Below are 16,318 nucleotides of genomic sequence, written 5' to 3'. Positions count from 1 at the left end.
TATAATATATATGAATTTTGTATGCTAATCAATATAAAATTTAAAAATATGTAAAAAAAAAAAAGACATACTCTCAGCTAGTTTTCTCCTATGAATCAAGTCTTTTCCATACAGGCGGAGTGGGGATAGCAGATTCATCCTTTCAAGGCATGGTTTTGTGACCTCCCCCAGGAACCCGAGAGGGATAGCACAAGGACCTGAAGGGATCTCTTGCACTGAAGGAATGGCGAACAGCCCAGGCTTGCTGCACGATAAGAGGAGGGCCTACCATAAGAAGTCCTGAATGCCTCCTTAAAATGCTTGGACCATTGTTTGGTTGATAATGATAATTACAGAGGGAGTTCTGGTGGTGTAGTCTGTAGGGAAGTGTGCTGCCAACCCAAAGGCTGAGTCTCTCTGGAAGTTCAAATGTGCCAGCAGTTTCTTGGGATAAAAATGGACAATCTCCTCTCATGTGATGCACAGCCTCAGAAACACAGTGGGGAGTCTGCTATGAGTAGGTTCCTACTTGATGTGAATAAGGGGTGGTGGTGGGGAGAACAAATTGCAGGCAAGTCTCAGAGTTACTGTGGGCTTAGTTTTAGACCGTCAGGATAAGTTGGATATTGCAATAAAATAAGCCACACAGCTATATTTATTTTCTAGTGCATATAAAACTACATGTATATTTACACTATTAAATGTGTAGTAGTATTATGGAAAAGTCTGAAATACTGCAATAATAATTAACAAAACGCGACACAGAGATATGAAGCAAGCACATGTTGTTGAAAAAATTAGTACCAACAGATTTGTTCAATGCAGGGTTACCACAAACCTTCAATTTGTAAAACATAGAGTTATCTGCAGAGTGCAATGAAGCAAAGCACAATAAAATAAGGCATACCTGCACTATTTATTACACACATATTAAGTGTTGGGTGTTATTAACCAGGACCAACCACAAACAGCATTGCCCTTGAGTTGCTTCTGACTCATGAATTATTATAGACTACAGCTGCTCTATAGGATTTTCTCGACTGTAATCTTTATGGAAGCTGACTGCCAGCTCCTCTTTCTCAGGGTGGGTTTGAATCATCAACCTTTAGGTGTTGGTTGTTATGTATTGTCGAGTTGCTTGTGAATCATAGTGACCCTACGTGTAATAGCTCTGAACCCTGTCCTTTCCTGAGCCAATCTGACTGTTGCTAACACACCTCCTCCCATTTACCCCCGTTACTCTGTCAATCTATCTCATCTGGGGTCTCCCTCTCCTACACTGTCCCTCCATCTTTCTAAGCATGATGTTCTTCTTCAAGGACTGGTCTCTCCTGGCTACACACTCAAAGTATGTGAGGTGGAGCTTCAAAATCCTTGCTTCCAAGGAGAAATTTTGTTTCACTCTGTCTAGGACCGACCTTTTTGTTCTTTTGGCAGTCCATGGTATGTTCAATATTCTTCAACATTATAATTAAAAGGCATAAATTCTTCTATCATCCTTATTCATTGTCCAGTTCTCCAATGCAAAGCAAGTAATTGTGAAGACCATGGGTGCACCTTAGTCTCTAAACTGACATCATTGCTCTTCAGGAGCCCGAAGAGATCCCTGATAGCAGATTTTCCCAGTGCAATCCATCTTTTGATTTCCTGGCTGCTGATACCAAGAATGTTGATTGTGGAGGCAAGCAAACTGAAGATTTTAACAATCTCAGTCTCTTCTCTGTCTATGATGATGTTGCAAACCAGTCCAGTGGTGAGAATCTGTATTTTCTGGATGTTGAGCTTCAACCCATATTGAAGGCTGCGGTCCTTGATATTCTGTAGCAAATGTCTCAGTTCCTCCTCAATTTCAGCAAGAAAGGTTGTGTCATCTGTATAATGCAGATTGTTGATGAGTTTTCCTCTAATCCTGATGCCATAGTTTTCCTCATAAAGTCCAGACTCCCAAGTGATCAGTTCCACATATAGACTGAAAAGGTATGGAAACAGGATGCATCCCTGATGTACACCTTTTTTGATTTTGAACCATGCAGTGTGTCTTTGCTCTGTTCTGACAACTGCTTCCTGGTTCAAGTGTAGGATTTGCCTAAGTATAATTAAGAGTTCTGAGATTCCCATTCTTCTCAAGATAGGTTAGTCTCTCATTATTGACTTAGAACCAACTCATAGTTGACCCTCCATTGAGTTTCCAATGCTGTAAATTGCATAGGAAGAGCTTGTTCATCTTTCTCCCTCAAAACTGCTGGTGTATTCAAACTACCAGAAAGTCTTGGCCTCTGGATTAGCAGCACAACTCTATGAACTATGCTGACTACAAATTCCCCACCCAAGGAAGTGCCTCGTACTATATTTGGCACTAACATATATTATTTAATTTAATTCGCTATGAGTCGCCTGCGACTCAACAATAATATCAACATAGAGAGAGAGATCAGCTGGCCCAGTGGACAGAAAGCGATGCTACCAAGTCAAAGGTGGGCGACTTTTAATCTGCGGCCCTCGGGCCTGTCTCTCATTGTTTTTGTTCAGACATTCCTCTAGGTCATATGGCTCTGGTGTACAAGTTGCCGTACTGCGGTCACTTTTGGTTGCTGTGAGGCTGAACTCCGGGACACTGATGTGTCAAATGCATTAATGATTGGCTACCCAATGTGGACAGAAAGTGGGGTGGAGCTCCCTGATTAAAACAAGTGTGGAAGGAGGAATGGCATCCACTTCCATAATAGCTTGCCTCCAGAAACCCTATGAACCTGGAGAGAGGATGAAAGACACCCAAGCATTGAGGACTCTCCTTCATAGGGTCACTATGAGTCACCTGCGACTTGACAACACTTAACAGCAACAACAATTATAAAGTTATAGGCCATGGTCTTTGTAATTACTTGCTATGCATTAGAGAGGTGGACAATGACGAGGGATGATAGAAGGAAAATTGGTATCTTTGAGCTATGGTGTTGGAGAAGAGTATTGAGTATACCATGGGCTGCTAGGAGAACAAGCAGGTTCATCTTGGAAAGGGTGAAGCCCGGCTGCTTGTTGGAGGCAAGATTCTGAAGCTTCGTTTGACATACTTTGGACATGTTGAAAGGAGGGAGGGTTCAGTCCTTGGAGAGGGACATCATGCTTGGGAGGGTGGAGGGACAGCACAGGAAAGGAGGACCCTTGATGAGATGGATTGATTCAGTGAATGGAAAATTGGGGTGGGTGTGTCAGAGACAGTGAGATTCACATAGGACAGAGCAGGGTTTAGAACTCTTGTACATAGGGTTACTATGAATCATAGGCAACTCGGTATCACATAACAAAAACAACATTATAAGATATTTACTTCAAAGTTCCATCTCAAATATTTTGGGCACGTGACCAGGAGAACCAGTCCTTGGAGGAGAACACCATGCTTGGAGGGGTAGAGGGACAGCACAGAAGGATGAGTGACTGGAGAAATGGGATTAGGTCATATGAAGATGATGAGATTGGCTCAGGATTGGGCAAGGTTCAGAGCTATTTGTACATAGGTTACTATGGGTCGCTGGCAACTTGATGGCACATACCAACAACAACAATTATCATTTACAGAGAGGTTCAGAGAAATTATGGCTACAATAGTGCTAATATTCAAACTTGCCTGACTTGCACAATTACAAAGCACAGTTCCAATGTCTCTTCAAATGAGAATGACTGGAGGGTTTTAATCAGAGAAGAAAGCAGCAAAAGAAATCAGCTGTTTCAGAGTTCAAATATTTAGTTCCTTTAATCTCTAGAGTTTGTGAAGCTTCACAGAAAAAAACACAGACAACACTATGACAGAGAGGCCAGCAAAAGAGGCCAGGGTGTCTTTCCCATTGGGCTCATGGTTCTTGTCTGTCTCTAGGCTTTGCAGGCCTGGGAGAGATTGTTGGCAACAAGACAACACTGAGTTTACAGATGCTAATGGTTTAGCACTTACTAGAATATCAGAGGTAGAAAAGAGTTTAATATCATGGAAAAAGCCCTTAACTGGTATTTGGGCTAGTCATTTAGAACCTCAGGCTATCCATTTCTCACCTTTAAAACAGGACTAAAGTGATAAATGAAGTGATGAACAAGGGTCTGCGAAAGTACTAACATTCTAAAGGCCCATGGGAACGAGGAGGACACTCCCCTTTACGTTGGCAGTGCTGGTCTCCGTGGCTGGAGCTGTCCAGGAGTCCTGCTCGGGTGAAGGATCTGAATTCAGCCCTTTGCCTTCTTTCTTTACTTTATGCTAAGGGTCAGTTCATCATCCTTTCCTTTCTGCACATGGACCTCAGGGAGCTCCCAAACACACGTCAGAGCATTTTAAACTTCCCCCCTTGCAATGTATAGTGCTGTAATTCAAACTGAAAGCATTTCCAAGGACACTGCAAAGAATCTATTGGTTCCTAGTGATTTATTATCTGTTCTTGTGAATAGTGGCTGGATTTTCCTTCCTTCTTAATCCTTCCATTCTGAAGATACTCAAAGATCTCTCACATGCTGATCTTTCTAAGAAGACCTTGGTGCGGCTGAATTCCAGCCAATACACTTCCCCACAGGAGACTAATTCCTAATGCTAGGCTGTCCCCCAATAGTTGTGGATTAAACAGATGGCTGACAGCTCACATGATGTGGAATGATGCTTCCTGATTTCCACCATGAGGTCTTCTAACCCAAGTTAAACCCACTGTTAAGTCTTTAATTTCAAACCTATTTGTGACAGGTTCTTACTAGTTATGGAGAACTAGGTCTTCCATTCCATGCACTTTGTCAAGCTCACTTGCTGGTTACAATGTGGATGAGGCTGTGTTCCCTAACTAGACTGTTATGTATATTTTCGGTTCTATGATCACTGGCTGATATCCCATTTCTGACCAACTCCCAATTCTATGCTACTGCTGAAGATAAATGCTTAGACATCCATGTCTATTATCTCCATCAGATAAAGCACTTCAAGTGCCCAAGGTTACTCAACAGCTCCAGTGTCAGATGCAATAGACAAATTTCCCAGTGCTCACCAGAAGAGAAAAACAAATAAAAAACATGCTTACTGTCAAGAATGGGTAGGGTAGGCTAGGATCTCATCTGTTTCAGCATACAACCTTTTCCCTCTCAAACCCCATTTTCAAGGCAACTGGGATGGCAGCGGAGCAGTGGGCATCCTAAGAGTCTGTGGACATTAATCTCCTTCAGAGACGACCCAGCCTGGGCACTCCTACGATGACTCCAACACTAAGCTAGGGTGTCAAGGAGCGGCATCCTTTATCTGCTCACGGCTGGAAATTTCCAATTCCTTCTCAAATGGTGTCCTAAATCCACAGTTAATGGGCTACTTGACGGCTAAATTTAATTTTAATCCTTCATTCTCTTCCACAGAACAGCAGAACTGGATGACCTGTCTCAGTGGTAAATGGGTCTTCTCAGCATGAAGCAGGACTTTGTCCACTATTTTTTTTGTCCCTCTACAAGATGAATGCATAGTCTCAGCTTCCTTTGGGAGACGCCCCTTCAGTCCTTGAGGAAGAGGGGCTGTTGAGAAAGAAGTTCCCTGGGTACTATTGAGGAGGATGGCCTCAGACGTAGGCAGGCAACGTGGACCAGGAGCAAGGCCAGCCAGGAGGATGGTGGGATGCTTGTCCTACTGGGAATATGTTCTGCATTTTGAGAAGGTATGAGATTTTCCCTTCGAATCATTCATTCTTTTTTACGTGTCTGCAGCAGTGTCGGGCCCCAAATCCCAAATGTAAAACCAGAACTACAGCAGGCTACACGGGGACTCCATAGGGCCTGCCCGTTTCTGAAACTGTCTGCAACTGAGTATGCCACAGAATGACTTTAGCACCAGCTCTGCTGTCGAGGCTGCTTCTGAATGCATTCAATAGCTCTTATCCGTCTTAAGAGAATAGGGCAGGGTGTCAAATGTCAGGAAGTGACATATTTCAATGAAAAGATTGTAATAAAAGCTAATGTGGGAACTCCAATTCCTTCTGGCTTCAAGAGGCAGATTGCCTCATGTTTTCCCTTTCTGGCTAAGGACTGAGCAATGAGAGGCCAAGTGTGGCTGTGATCCAGATCCCTCGCTGCCAGGGAGTCCTGACCTCACCTCATGCACTGCTACGATGGCAAAAGGAAAGGGAAGCTTTGGCATCAGCTGCCAGAGCTTTGTGACTCTGCCTGGGGCTATGGCCATAGGAGGCCCTAAGTGGGAAGGGGGTGGGAGGGGAAATGCTCATTGTCTTTCTATTAAACTATCTGGGCTGACAAGCAATTAAAAGCTGTGAGTTTACCACTTACCATCCAACCCAGAATAGCTCACCTGCCTATAGGACTTGAACTAGCTAATTAACATTACAAAACAACAATAAACTCCCTTGAGAACACTCAACATCATTGCCTCTGAGCTGGAACAGACCCATGGTTGACATGAGAGAGGACTGTCCGTCTCTTTCCTACAGAGTCACTGGTGGATTTGAACCCCTCAAGAGAGGCATGACCTTTGTGTTAGGAGCTCAACTCCCTAAAAACAACTTCATCTGACTTCTATCCAAGTAACACAGCACAATGAAAATGTAGAGGGAGAGTGCCCTGGGTTGGATTACAGGTATAATCTCTTTTTCTTTTTACACACACTTACACACACACACACACACACACACACACAGAGCTACTACATCATCTCCTCTCTGAGAACCTATCTTTGCCCACTTGCCTGTGTGATCCCTTCACTAAACACTGAATAAATGAAGCATGAGGCACAGATAACAAGATATTTACTATGCAGGAGCCAACAGGTTAATGAATGTGTCCCTCAAAGACACAAGCAGGTGCCCTCAAAAGAGAAAATGTGTCTTATGTACACATACCCAGAAATGCCAAGGCTGTAGCCATCTCTGCCTGCCAACTGAGGATTGAGAACTCAAGACAACAGATATAATGGAACCAGAGAAGGTAGTTCCTGCTCATTCAGTGTAAAGGATCAAGCAGAAATATTCCCCCCACCCCCTTATAGAAAGGGGGGCAAAAAGATCAAAGGGAAGGTTTCACAGATTCAGTCACTCACTAGACTTCTTGAAACCTCAAAGAAGGAAAGGGATATTGATAGTTGGCGAACACTCTGTATCTCCACATGGTCCAGAAAGTGAGGGTTTTTGAAGGCAATGGGGTAGGAAAGAGCAGTGTCCAACCTCTGCCGCGGCTCCGCCCACCTCGCTACTGAGGGGGAGGCCCGAGTGTTCTCATAAATGCTTTATAGTGTAAAAGTGAACAGAATAGGCATTTCCCTCATTTATTTTCTTATCTTCTGATATATAAAGTCTGATAAAGTAAATTGTCTTCCCTCTCAAAAGTCAATAAAATTCCAAAACAGAATCTGTCAGGTTTACATTATAAAGAATCCCTTTATGTGATAGATGCAGCTATAGAGAACAGAGGCTTCTCTCCAGCCACTTCACAAATGACATATAAGTTTGCAGAGAACATACATGATGATGGCAGGGGCATCACCTCCGTGCAGGCCTCTGCAGCAGGGGGACTTGGTGAACAAAGCACCTTTCTTTGAGAATTCAGCTAGAGGCCCCTGCCTCTCCTTGATGAGGGCGACAGCTCTGGCGAACTGGGCTGGGTCCTGAGAAGGCTTTGGCTGGCAGTGACTCGGGAGATGTGAAGTGACCTCTGATTTCTGGTGAGCCATATACAGATGCTACCATGGAAACCTCCAACAGTTGCTCAAATTGATTAATCGATAGCCTTCCCAGAAGCTCCAGTAGGGCACAATTCAATTTCAAGAAGAAGAAAAAGAGACTGTGACAGGAGTCAGGTTATTTGAATGGTGGGCATCCACAGTGGGGAAACACATTGGATATGATAATGGCAATGGGAATCATGAGGAGGGAGAGACTTGAAGAGCCCAGTGAGACCCAGACTAAGGCCTAAGTCTCTAGGGCTGAGTCCCTGACAATGAGCTCTGAGCTGGGACACAGGTTTGAGGACTTCAGTGTATTCTCTGCCCCAGGTAAAGCCTTTGCTTTTCTGGCAATGAAAACTCTTGCTAAGTTTGACAAAGTGATGGGAGAGCTGAATTCTCTGGTGTACTTAATGAGGAAAGGCCAACAGTGGAGTCAGGTAGCACAGGCAGATAAGCAAGAGGCATTACCTGGACTGCAGCAAATGGGACAAAGAGCAGAGGAGGGGACAACGTGAGTTTGATTCATGAGCAGGTGAAAAGGGAGCTGAGATGTGCCTGGCAGAAGCAGGGAAGGGTGACAGCAAAAAAGAAAGTAGGTGGGGGGAGAGGAGCAATGCCATCCGCGTTTTGTAAAGGAATGAAGAAGTGACATCACTCAAAGCAAATCTCGATCCATCACATACGTGTGGACCCCAGAACCAGGGGATCTCCGTGCCCCCTGCACTGTACCTGGTCTGAGCACTAACAGAGAGGCTTCAGCTCTGAGAGGGAGCCACCAGCACCAAAGGCTCCACTGCCATGTTTCATGGGGCACAAAAAGAAAAAAGACAGATGACAACCCTATAATCACATTATCATCGCTGTGGCAATGAGGAGAAACAGATTGTGAACCTGGGGCAGACCTCCACGGAAATGCAACTCCTCCCCAAACCGGCACCAAATGTACCTCTCTGTTGACCTGCACATGGAAACAGGAGGTATGGGATGTGAGTGTTGGGGTGTGTGTATAAAACAAGCAATTTTTGGAAACCAGTCTAGGGTTATCAACCATTTGCATATATTAACACATACACTATCTTATATTCAGACTACATAAAGTGATAGGAGAATGGAAGGATACGGGGACGGCTTCTCTGCATATGACTCATACAGGAAACTTACACTTAATTGGGCTGTGCATGTTACAGAAAACATATAACACAAGAATTATCTGAGTGAAAATAATACAGAAACTTCTACAGCTTACTCAATCTGTCCATACACTAATTGCACCCATTTTAGACACAAAGAAACTGAGGCTAAGAGAGTTAATAGCTTGCTCACTGATACAGTGCTGGTAAATGTGGATTCAAACTAGGGTGTGCTTGGCTTCAAAGTTCTTTCACTTTGGCCTTCACTCCAGTGAGAGCTACTCATTCTAAAGACGTGTGGGCTCTTTCCTGTATCCTTCTCTCTTCCCATCTGTTATTTCTTCAGAGCAAAATCATTTTACTAAAACTCAAATAAAGAGAGAACAACCTTGTGAATGATGTAAACAAATGAGTTGGTAAAATGGGAAAGAAAATTGACTTTTCCCAAGGCCATGGGCAACATTTATCTCTTAGAAAAAATGTGGGCCCCCTTAGGACAGGCAGACAATTGCTTCTTTCTAGGAAGAAGAAAAAGGAGTCAGCAGCCCCGTTGTCAGGAGTCGGAGTGGCTTTTCTTCTTAACTTGCTGTGAGAATCCACGCAGAGTCCTGGACTTTGGAAAATACTGTGCCTTTGTGAAATTTCCTCGGTAAAGTCTAATAGGAAGCTTCCTCTCTGTGAGGTGCCCAGGTGGCTCCACATGACATGCTTAATAAACAAGTGCATATGGGAACAAAGGGCCCTAGAGTCATCCTACTTGTCAGCAAAGCTCAGAACCACAAACTGCACTCAAACCAGCTCACTACACTCAAACCAAAACCAGCTTTCCTCTGAAGAAGCCCATCTCCAGCTTCTGGGAAGATTTAGGCTTTTAACAACGTTTAAGATCCTCTCCTCTCCTACTAACAGACAGTCATCTTCCCTGGGCCTGAGGACACATCTAGCCTAGCTCTCAATCCATCTCATTTTTTTCTGCTGCCATGAATAAGGGATAAACATTGACAGTGCTTGTGGAGAAGGTAGAAGGAGATGATCTCTGACTACTTGGACCTGGGGAAGGAGGTATTTTGTCTTCCCTTTTGCAGTTGGCATCCATGGCAGAAGCTCCTAAATATTTTCCTTCCCCCATCACATAGAATCCTGCTAGAAGACATGGCTCCCACATGCCTCAGAGTTTGTGGGATTAGTCATACCAGGGATTCCACTGTGCCACCCTAAGAAGAGGGTGAAGCTACACCGGCAATAGAACAAAGTACAGTTACAGCCCCCAAAACTGTAATTTTTTTTTTCTAGCCATTACACATTTGGCCAGAAAAAGGTTCCAGCAGAATCCCCAGCTCCCAGTCACAACATGGAGGGCTAGGATCCTTCTTTTTTTCTAAGCGGCTCCGTTTCACAGAATCACTAAATGAAAGGGTGCCTCAGCTACCCCTGAGACTCTCTGAGCCTCTGGAGGTGCTGCCCCACAAGGGGAACATCTATGTATACCCATCTCCATGAACTAGACATGAACATGGCCTTTGACTTCCTCCTCGTCATTCTCCCTGTAACTCCTTCCTCAGTCCTCCCATTTAGGGCTGAGGAGCTGGAGCTGTAAGGCTCTGAGGACGTAACCAGAAGCGAGGCTTCAGAGTATCATTCTTTGGCACCACTCTGAGTACATTCTTACTCATGGTGGCTTGGGAGAAGCCCTCAAAACACTCAGTCTCTAGGAAGAGGGGAGGAGCAGAACAAGAAAAGAGTCACTTACGCCAAAGCAAAGGCCACCAACGCACCAACCACCACCACGAAGTCCAGGATGTTCCACAGATCTCGGAAATAGGACCCATCCTGCAGGATCAAGCCTTGGTCTATCATCTATGAGAGAAAGATGTGAACAGACATAGATGAGTCCAGGAAGTGCAGACAGTGATTCTGCTGAGCTCTGGGCCCATCACACCAATCCCTCAACTGGTACAATCTCCACAGCCCTATCCTAGGACCTGAAAAGGGGGAAGATTTGTCAAACAGGCTGTCTCCAGGTAGCTGTGTCATCCAAGGCTTAATTAGACTCCTTGGCTATCACAGAACCCAGCCACGTTCCTTCATTCATTTGCAATTTCAGAGCACCAACCATCTCTCATATTACAGATGGGTAGATTCCAGGTGAGTGGTGCTCTCAGAGTCTACTAGAAGGGCATTAAGGCTGGGACTAGACAGAATTCTAGAAGGCTAATCTTTCTACTCAGTCTTTTGCTTCAGCATTCTACCAGGTTCAAAGCTAGAAACACTTGGCAGTATCAGAACACAGTCCCAGGCCTGTCTGCACCTTATACTAACCTTCTGAGTAGACTTGGCTTTTATTGAGACTCTGTCTATGAGTCTGTACCAGTAGAAACATGTCTATCCAGTCATGTGCTATCCAGTGAGTATGGCAGGATTCTGATGTCAGAGAAGGAAGTCAACAGAGGTCTTACTGAGGTTGTGGCATCAGTTAGTAGGTAACAGTACTTGGCAAAGTCTCTATACTAGAGGATCAGACAGGTGACCCATCCAAACCTAGGGACACCCACTTTCTCTGGAGGGTTTTGTTGGGTTATTTTTGGGGTTTTTTTTACCTTTATGACCATCTCAAAGGTGAACACGCCAGTGAAAACATAGTCAAAATACCTCAGGACCTATAAGATACAGGAGAAAAAGATACAGGTAGAGAAAAAGAGGGTCATGTGGCCACCCGCCTATATACATGCCCACCTGCCCACAGACACATGCATTCATACAAGCCCATCCCAAGTCCACCCATTTACCCCAGAACAAAGGCTTTGTGTTAATGACCCCCTACCGTCTGTTAGATGGTCACAGAAAGGAAAGGGGCATGGATCACACTGGGAGACCCAAGCCAGCAGCTGGTTCTTGTCCTCCCCTCCCTTGCAGACAATGAAACTGCCTCTATCTGAATTGCCTCATAAGCCTCTTCATCCAGCTCTGGCTCAGTACCTGGAGTCCTGGGAGGTCCTACCCCCACACCTCCCTTCTGCTGACTACCCTGTGGGACCTCCAGGAGACGTCTCCACTCCCTGTGGTAGAGCTCCTGCTCCCCAGCTTCACCCATGGCTGTGCGTTTGACTGGACATCGACGTCTACTGCAGGGTGCTGATGTGAATGAGCAGAAACGGGCAATTCCTCCATCCTTCACTACTCCTCAGCATTAACCTTCTCTTCCCATTCATCTTAGTCCTCTTCTAATGTGTGGCTGGGGGGTGCTGGAGGAGGGGAGGGACAGGGATACTACAGAGGCTGGTAAATGGCCCCAGGCACCCACTTTGTTGCGCTCGGAGTTGGTCAGAACAGGGTCCTCTGCCGCCAGGGCTATGCTGCTGGCTGCGATCACCAGGAGGATGCACATCTCGAAGTAGCGCAGGTTCACGATGTAGTGGCAGGCCCTCCGGATCCTGCGGGAGGGGTGCGCCTGCTGAGCCCTGCTTCCTTCCCATCCCTCTTACTCGCCCCCACCCCCACCCACAGCAGGTTCTTCCAGATAGCCGAGCCTTTGCAGAAGAAGCCACAAGGAAAAGCAATTTAATTTCTCAGGCACCACCCTTGATTTAAAGCCCCAGTGGGGAAAGGTAATCAGATTGGTTAGAGTCTGCAGTAGACAAGCCAAGATGCATTATCTGCAAGCATGTCTGAGCCACAGGCAGAACAGGCATCAGACTAGACATGCTCCATAGGGTGGCAACATGGGGAGACCCTCACACTGTATCTCAGTGTCTCCCCTCTCCTGTCAGTGAGGGCACTAGGACATACTAAGGAAATCATAAAGAACCAAAATGCAAATAAACATTGACTTTGATTCTAAGCTTTCTGATGAAAGTAGCAACAGGTTTTCAGGTATCAAAGAGCCTGATTTAAGAAACTATATTCTATAGACTACATTCTACCACTAACGGCTGAGCATATTTTTCTTGCAAAAGTCTTGCAACACCTTGGTGACTGACAGCTTTCCTGTCCTCCTAGTCCCAACAGCTGGTGTTTACACGTATATCTCGTTCACCTCAAGGGCAGGAGGCTGCTTTCCTTCCACAGTTCCTGATTCTGACCTTCTAGATTCTTCTTTGCCAACCCTGTCTCCACTCTGAGGGACAGGATCATTTCAAAATCCCCATGTAGCACAGTGGAATCAAGATCAACACTCTTCCACTCCACAGGAGGAGTGGAAGAATCTCCACAGGAGAATCTACATTTGCGCCTTTGTCTACCTCTAGAATATTTATAGTGATAACATTCTCCAGGAGATTTCCTTATTCCCTCATCCTACAAGCTGGCCAAAGGAAAAATGAGGGGGTCTTTTTCTCAGAGTATTCCTCACGCTTTTCTGCTTTAAGATACTCTTCAGACTATGGGCATAGAGCTTAGAGCCTATTAAACCCTGTGACCCACCTCACCTACTGGGCTTCCTGGATGCTTCAGCTGTCTGGTCGTATTTGACTGAGAAGGCTCAGGATGATGACTTGGTCCTCATTCCTCATTATCCCATCACCTTCCCCGGGCTCGGGGAGTACCTTGCTGTTTGACCTGACACTAAGAGGGGATGGGAGGTGAGGGGCTATGTCTTACGGGTTGGTGGTGCTGAAGATGAACATGGAGCTGTGAGGCACCATGGCTTTGCCCGTCTCGCGCTTCTCCTTCTTCGGCTTCTTTTCTACCTCCTCTTCATCCTCTTTGATCTCTGACTCTTTCAGTGGACTAGCTTCGCCATCAGTCTTGTTACTAACTGCAAGAGGAACATGTTGAAATCTTCAGAAACTCTGCTACAGATAAGAATGGAACCTGTCATTTTCAAGTGGGGATGGGGTAGGGACGATGGGGAGAGGCTACCAGAATGGACCTAGCAAGGGACCTTGCTAACACTGGGGTGAGTAATCAGGAGACCCCATCAAGTTAAGCCTTTCTGCTCTTATCCTGGTCACCAGCTTAATGCTATATATAAGGTCTTTTAAGTTATATATTTAATATTAAGGGTTCTCTTTTCCTGGTTTTGTCATGCAGCTGATAAAGTTAGAAGTTTATACTAGATTCTTTGTATATATTGTGTTGTTGTTGTTGTTGTTATGTGTCATCGAGTTGCTTGCGACTCATAGCGACCCTATGTACAACAGCCCTAAACCCTGCTCTATCCTGTGCTGATCGCACTGTCTCTGACACACCCATCCCGATTATCCCAGTCACTGAATCAATCTACCTCCTAGAGGGCCTTCCCCTCAATTGAATTTTTATATCAACTCTCGGCAATATGCATTATTATTTCCATTTACACAGAAGGGAAACTGAAGTTTAGAGAATTTAAGTATCTTTACTAAAGTCAAGGGCACTCTGGTAGCCTAGTGGTAAGATGCCATGCTGTAATCCCAAAAGTATATGGTTTGAACACCAAGTATGGATTCCTGACTAGAACTCCTGTATTCTATCAAGGAAATCAAACTACAATGGAAGATTTTAAGAAACCATTACTCTGCTTGCACCTGCCTTTCTGGCTGTGCTTTCCCCAGGCATAGCTAATGGAGAGACGAGAATATAATATTCATGTGACTTTGGAGCCATTTACTGCATTCTAGGAAAGGGGTGATGAAAAAGCCAGAGGCCTCATGGACTCATCAATGGCCACTACTCTGCTTCTATATTCAAATCAACAGTGTGGGTTAAGCTGGCAGAAGGCTGAGACACTGAGACAACAAAAAAGAGGCAAGGGACCAAGTAGCCTCTTCCCACTGAAAAATTCTACTCAGAAACTCAGAAATGGTAAAACCTGTGAAAGCTGGATCATGTAAAAAAGAAGCTTGTTAGGGAAGGAAAATGAAAATATTTTCTAATAATGAAGACAGAGAAGTGGTAAGTTTTCCACTCTGTCAAAAGTGGACAACTGGCAAGACTCAGATGAACAGGGTAAGGGCTTTGAGATGTGGTTTTCACAGCTTTCACTGTACAGTGTCATAAGAACACCTTTGTGACCAGGTCTTTCTGAAGGGTAAGTGGTAGAAGTATCCAAAAGTCTCCTAATAAGAAAAGAAAAAATGCACAAAAACAATCAATCCAAGGAGCTGAAAGGCTGTCCACGTGAACTTTAACTACCACAACCCTGGGTCCTAAAGGACTAGATGGCACCAGCCTGCTGGCCACTCTAACAGGAATCCCAGTAGAGAGTCCTGCATAGAGTGGGTGGAAAGCCAAGAACAGAACTCAAAATCATAAAACTGGCCAGGCTTACTGGTTCAATAGAGACTGGTGAAACTCCCAAGACTATGGCCTGTAGTTACCCTTTAATCCTGGATGGAAACTGGGAGCCACCCCCATGACTCAAGTTTAAGTCAAAAGCAGATAGGTGAACAATGACATCTGGGAAGCACTCACTCCTTAGAATAATAATCATGTAAGATCAAAAGGGCACAGAGATAAAGCCCAGGAGGCAGGAAGGGCAAGATAGAAGGGTTAATGGAAATGAGAATCACAGGTCGGAAGTAAGAAATGGCTCAAGTGTGGTGACATCTCAAGTACTGTAATTACTGCCATAAAATGAGTATGAATGGGTGAATAGAAAACCAGCACATTTTATGAACTTTTGCTCAAATCACAACAAAAAGAAAAAAAAAATTAGACTAACAAGCCAAGACCAAAATCTTCTGTGACTGAGATCTAGAACCAGACTCAGAAGAATATGATGTTTATATTGTTGATTACTGTCGAGTCAAGCACAACTCACAGTGACTCTTATGAACAAAAGACCTAATGTCTTTCCATAATTGTCATCATTTCACCAAATTCACAGTTTCCAGAGGCGTGTGGTTTAGGAAGTGGATGCCACTCCTGCTTCCAAACCTGTTTTACATCTGGGAACTCCACTAAACACTGCCCACACTGGGAAGCCATTCTGGTATTTGATACCACAATGGCACAAGGTTCAGCATCACAGAAACCCAGGTTACTTCATAAGCACATTGACAAAGAGTGATGCACAAAATGGAAGAGTTTTCCTCCAGATAAAACAGCACTAGTTTCACTTAGCAGTGGTTAAGTGTCATGAAGTCGAAAACAACTGAGAGTAAGTTTTGCACAAAAGATCTAAACTCTGGTGATAACTAACATAATTTCTGTATAGAACTTTGTTCTATAACTACCATCATTTTTGTACATTTAAAGAGTTTAGAGAGTTTGTGGAGTTTCCAGAGGTATTAGTTTTAAGAAGTGGATGCCACTCCTGCTTCCTACCATAAATCAGTCTGGAAGATCATCCAAACACTGTACATAATGGGTAATCATTATGGTATTTGACAAGCCTATGGAACCGTGAGCACCATCATAGCAACACCAAGTTGTTCAGTTCAGCAAATAGACAAAACATTGCTGTGTCATTCAGGAAATATTCATTCAAAAATTAATAAATACCTACAACCAGGACATGTTGCCAGGAGGGACGGGTCCTTGGAGAGGGATATCATGCTTGGGAGGGTTGAGGGACAACGCAGGAGGGGAAGACCCTCTATGAGATGGATTGATT

The 16,318-nt window shown here is 44.6% G+C and overlaps 1 protein-coding gene across 4 annotated transcripts in view; it reads right to left on the bottom strand.

The window, feature by feature from the left end:
• CACNA1E (calcium channel, voltage-dependent, R type, alpha 1E subunit) overlaps positions 1–16,318 on the bottom strand; it is a 564,119-nt gene that overhangs the window by 96,896 nt on the left and 450,905 nt on the right. For all 4 annotated transcript variants that reach the window (XM_006887740.1, XM_006887741.1, XM_006887738.1 and 1 more), the window contains 4 exons: positions 13,384–13,540; positions 12,089–12,218; positions 11,385–11,444; positions 10,538–10,644 (listed from right to left, as the gene is read on the bottom strand). In XM_006887740.1, coding sequence (XP_006887802.1) covers positions 10,538–10,644; positions 11,385–11,444; positions 12,089–12,218; positions 13,384–13,540 — 454 coding nt within the window. The remainder of the gene's footprint in view (positions 1–10,537; positions 10,645–11,384; positions 11,445–12,088; positions 12,219–13,383; positions 13,541–16,318) is intronic.

This window comes from Elephantulus edwardii, unplaced genomic scaffold (assembly GCF_000299155.1).
Source record: "Elephantulus edwardii isolate Elephantulus edwardi_28Jun2011 unplaced genomic scaffold, EleEdw1.0 scaffold00061, whole genome shotgun sequence".
Classification (NCBI taxonomy): domain Eukaryota; kingdom Metazoa; phylum Chordata; class Mammalia; order Macroscelidea; family Macroscelididae; genus Elephantulus; species Elephantulus edwardii.
Note: the sequence above shows the minus strand (reverse complement) of the source record. Positions and strands in the feature narration are given on the sequence as shown.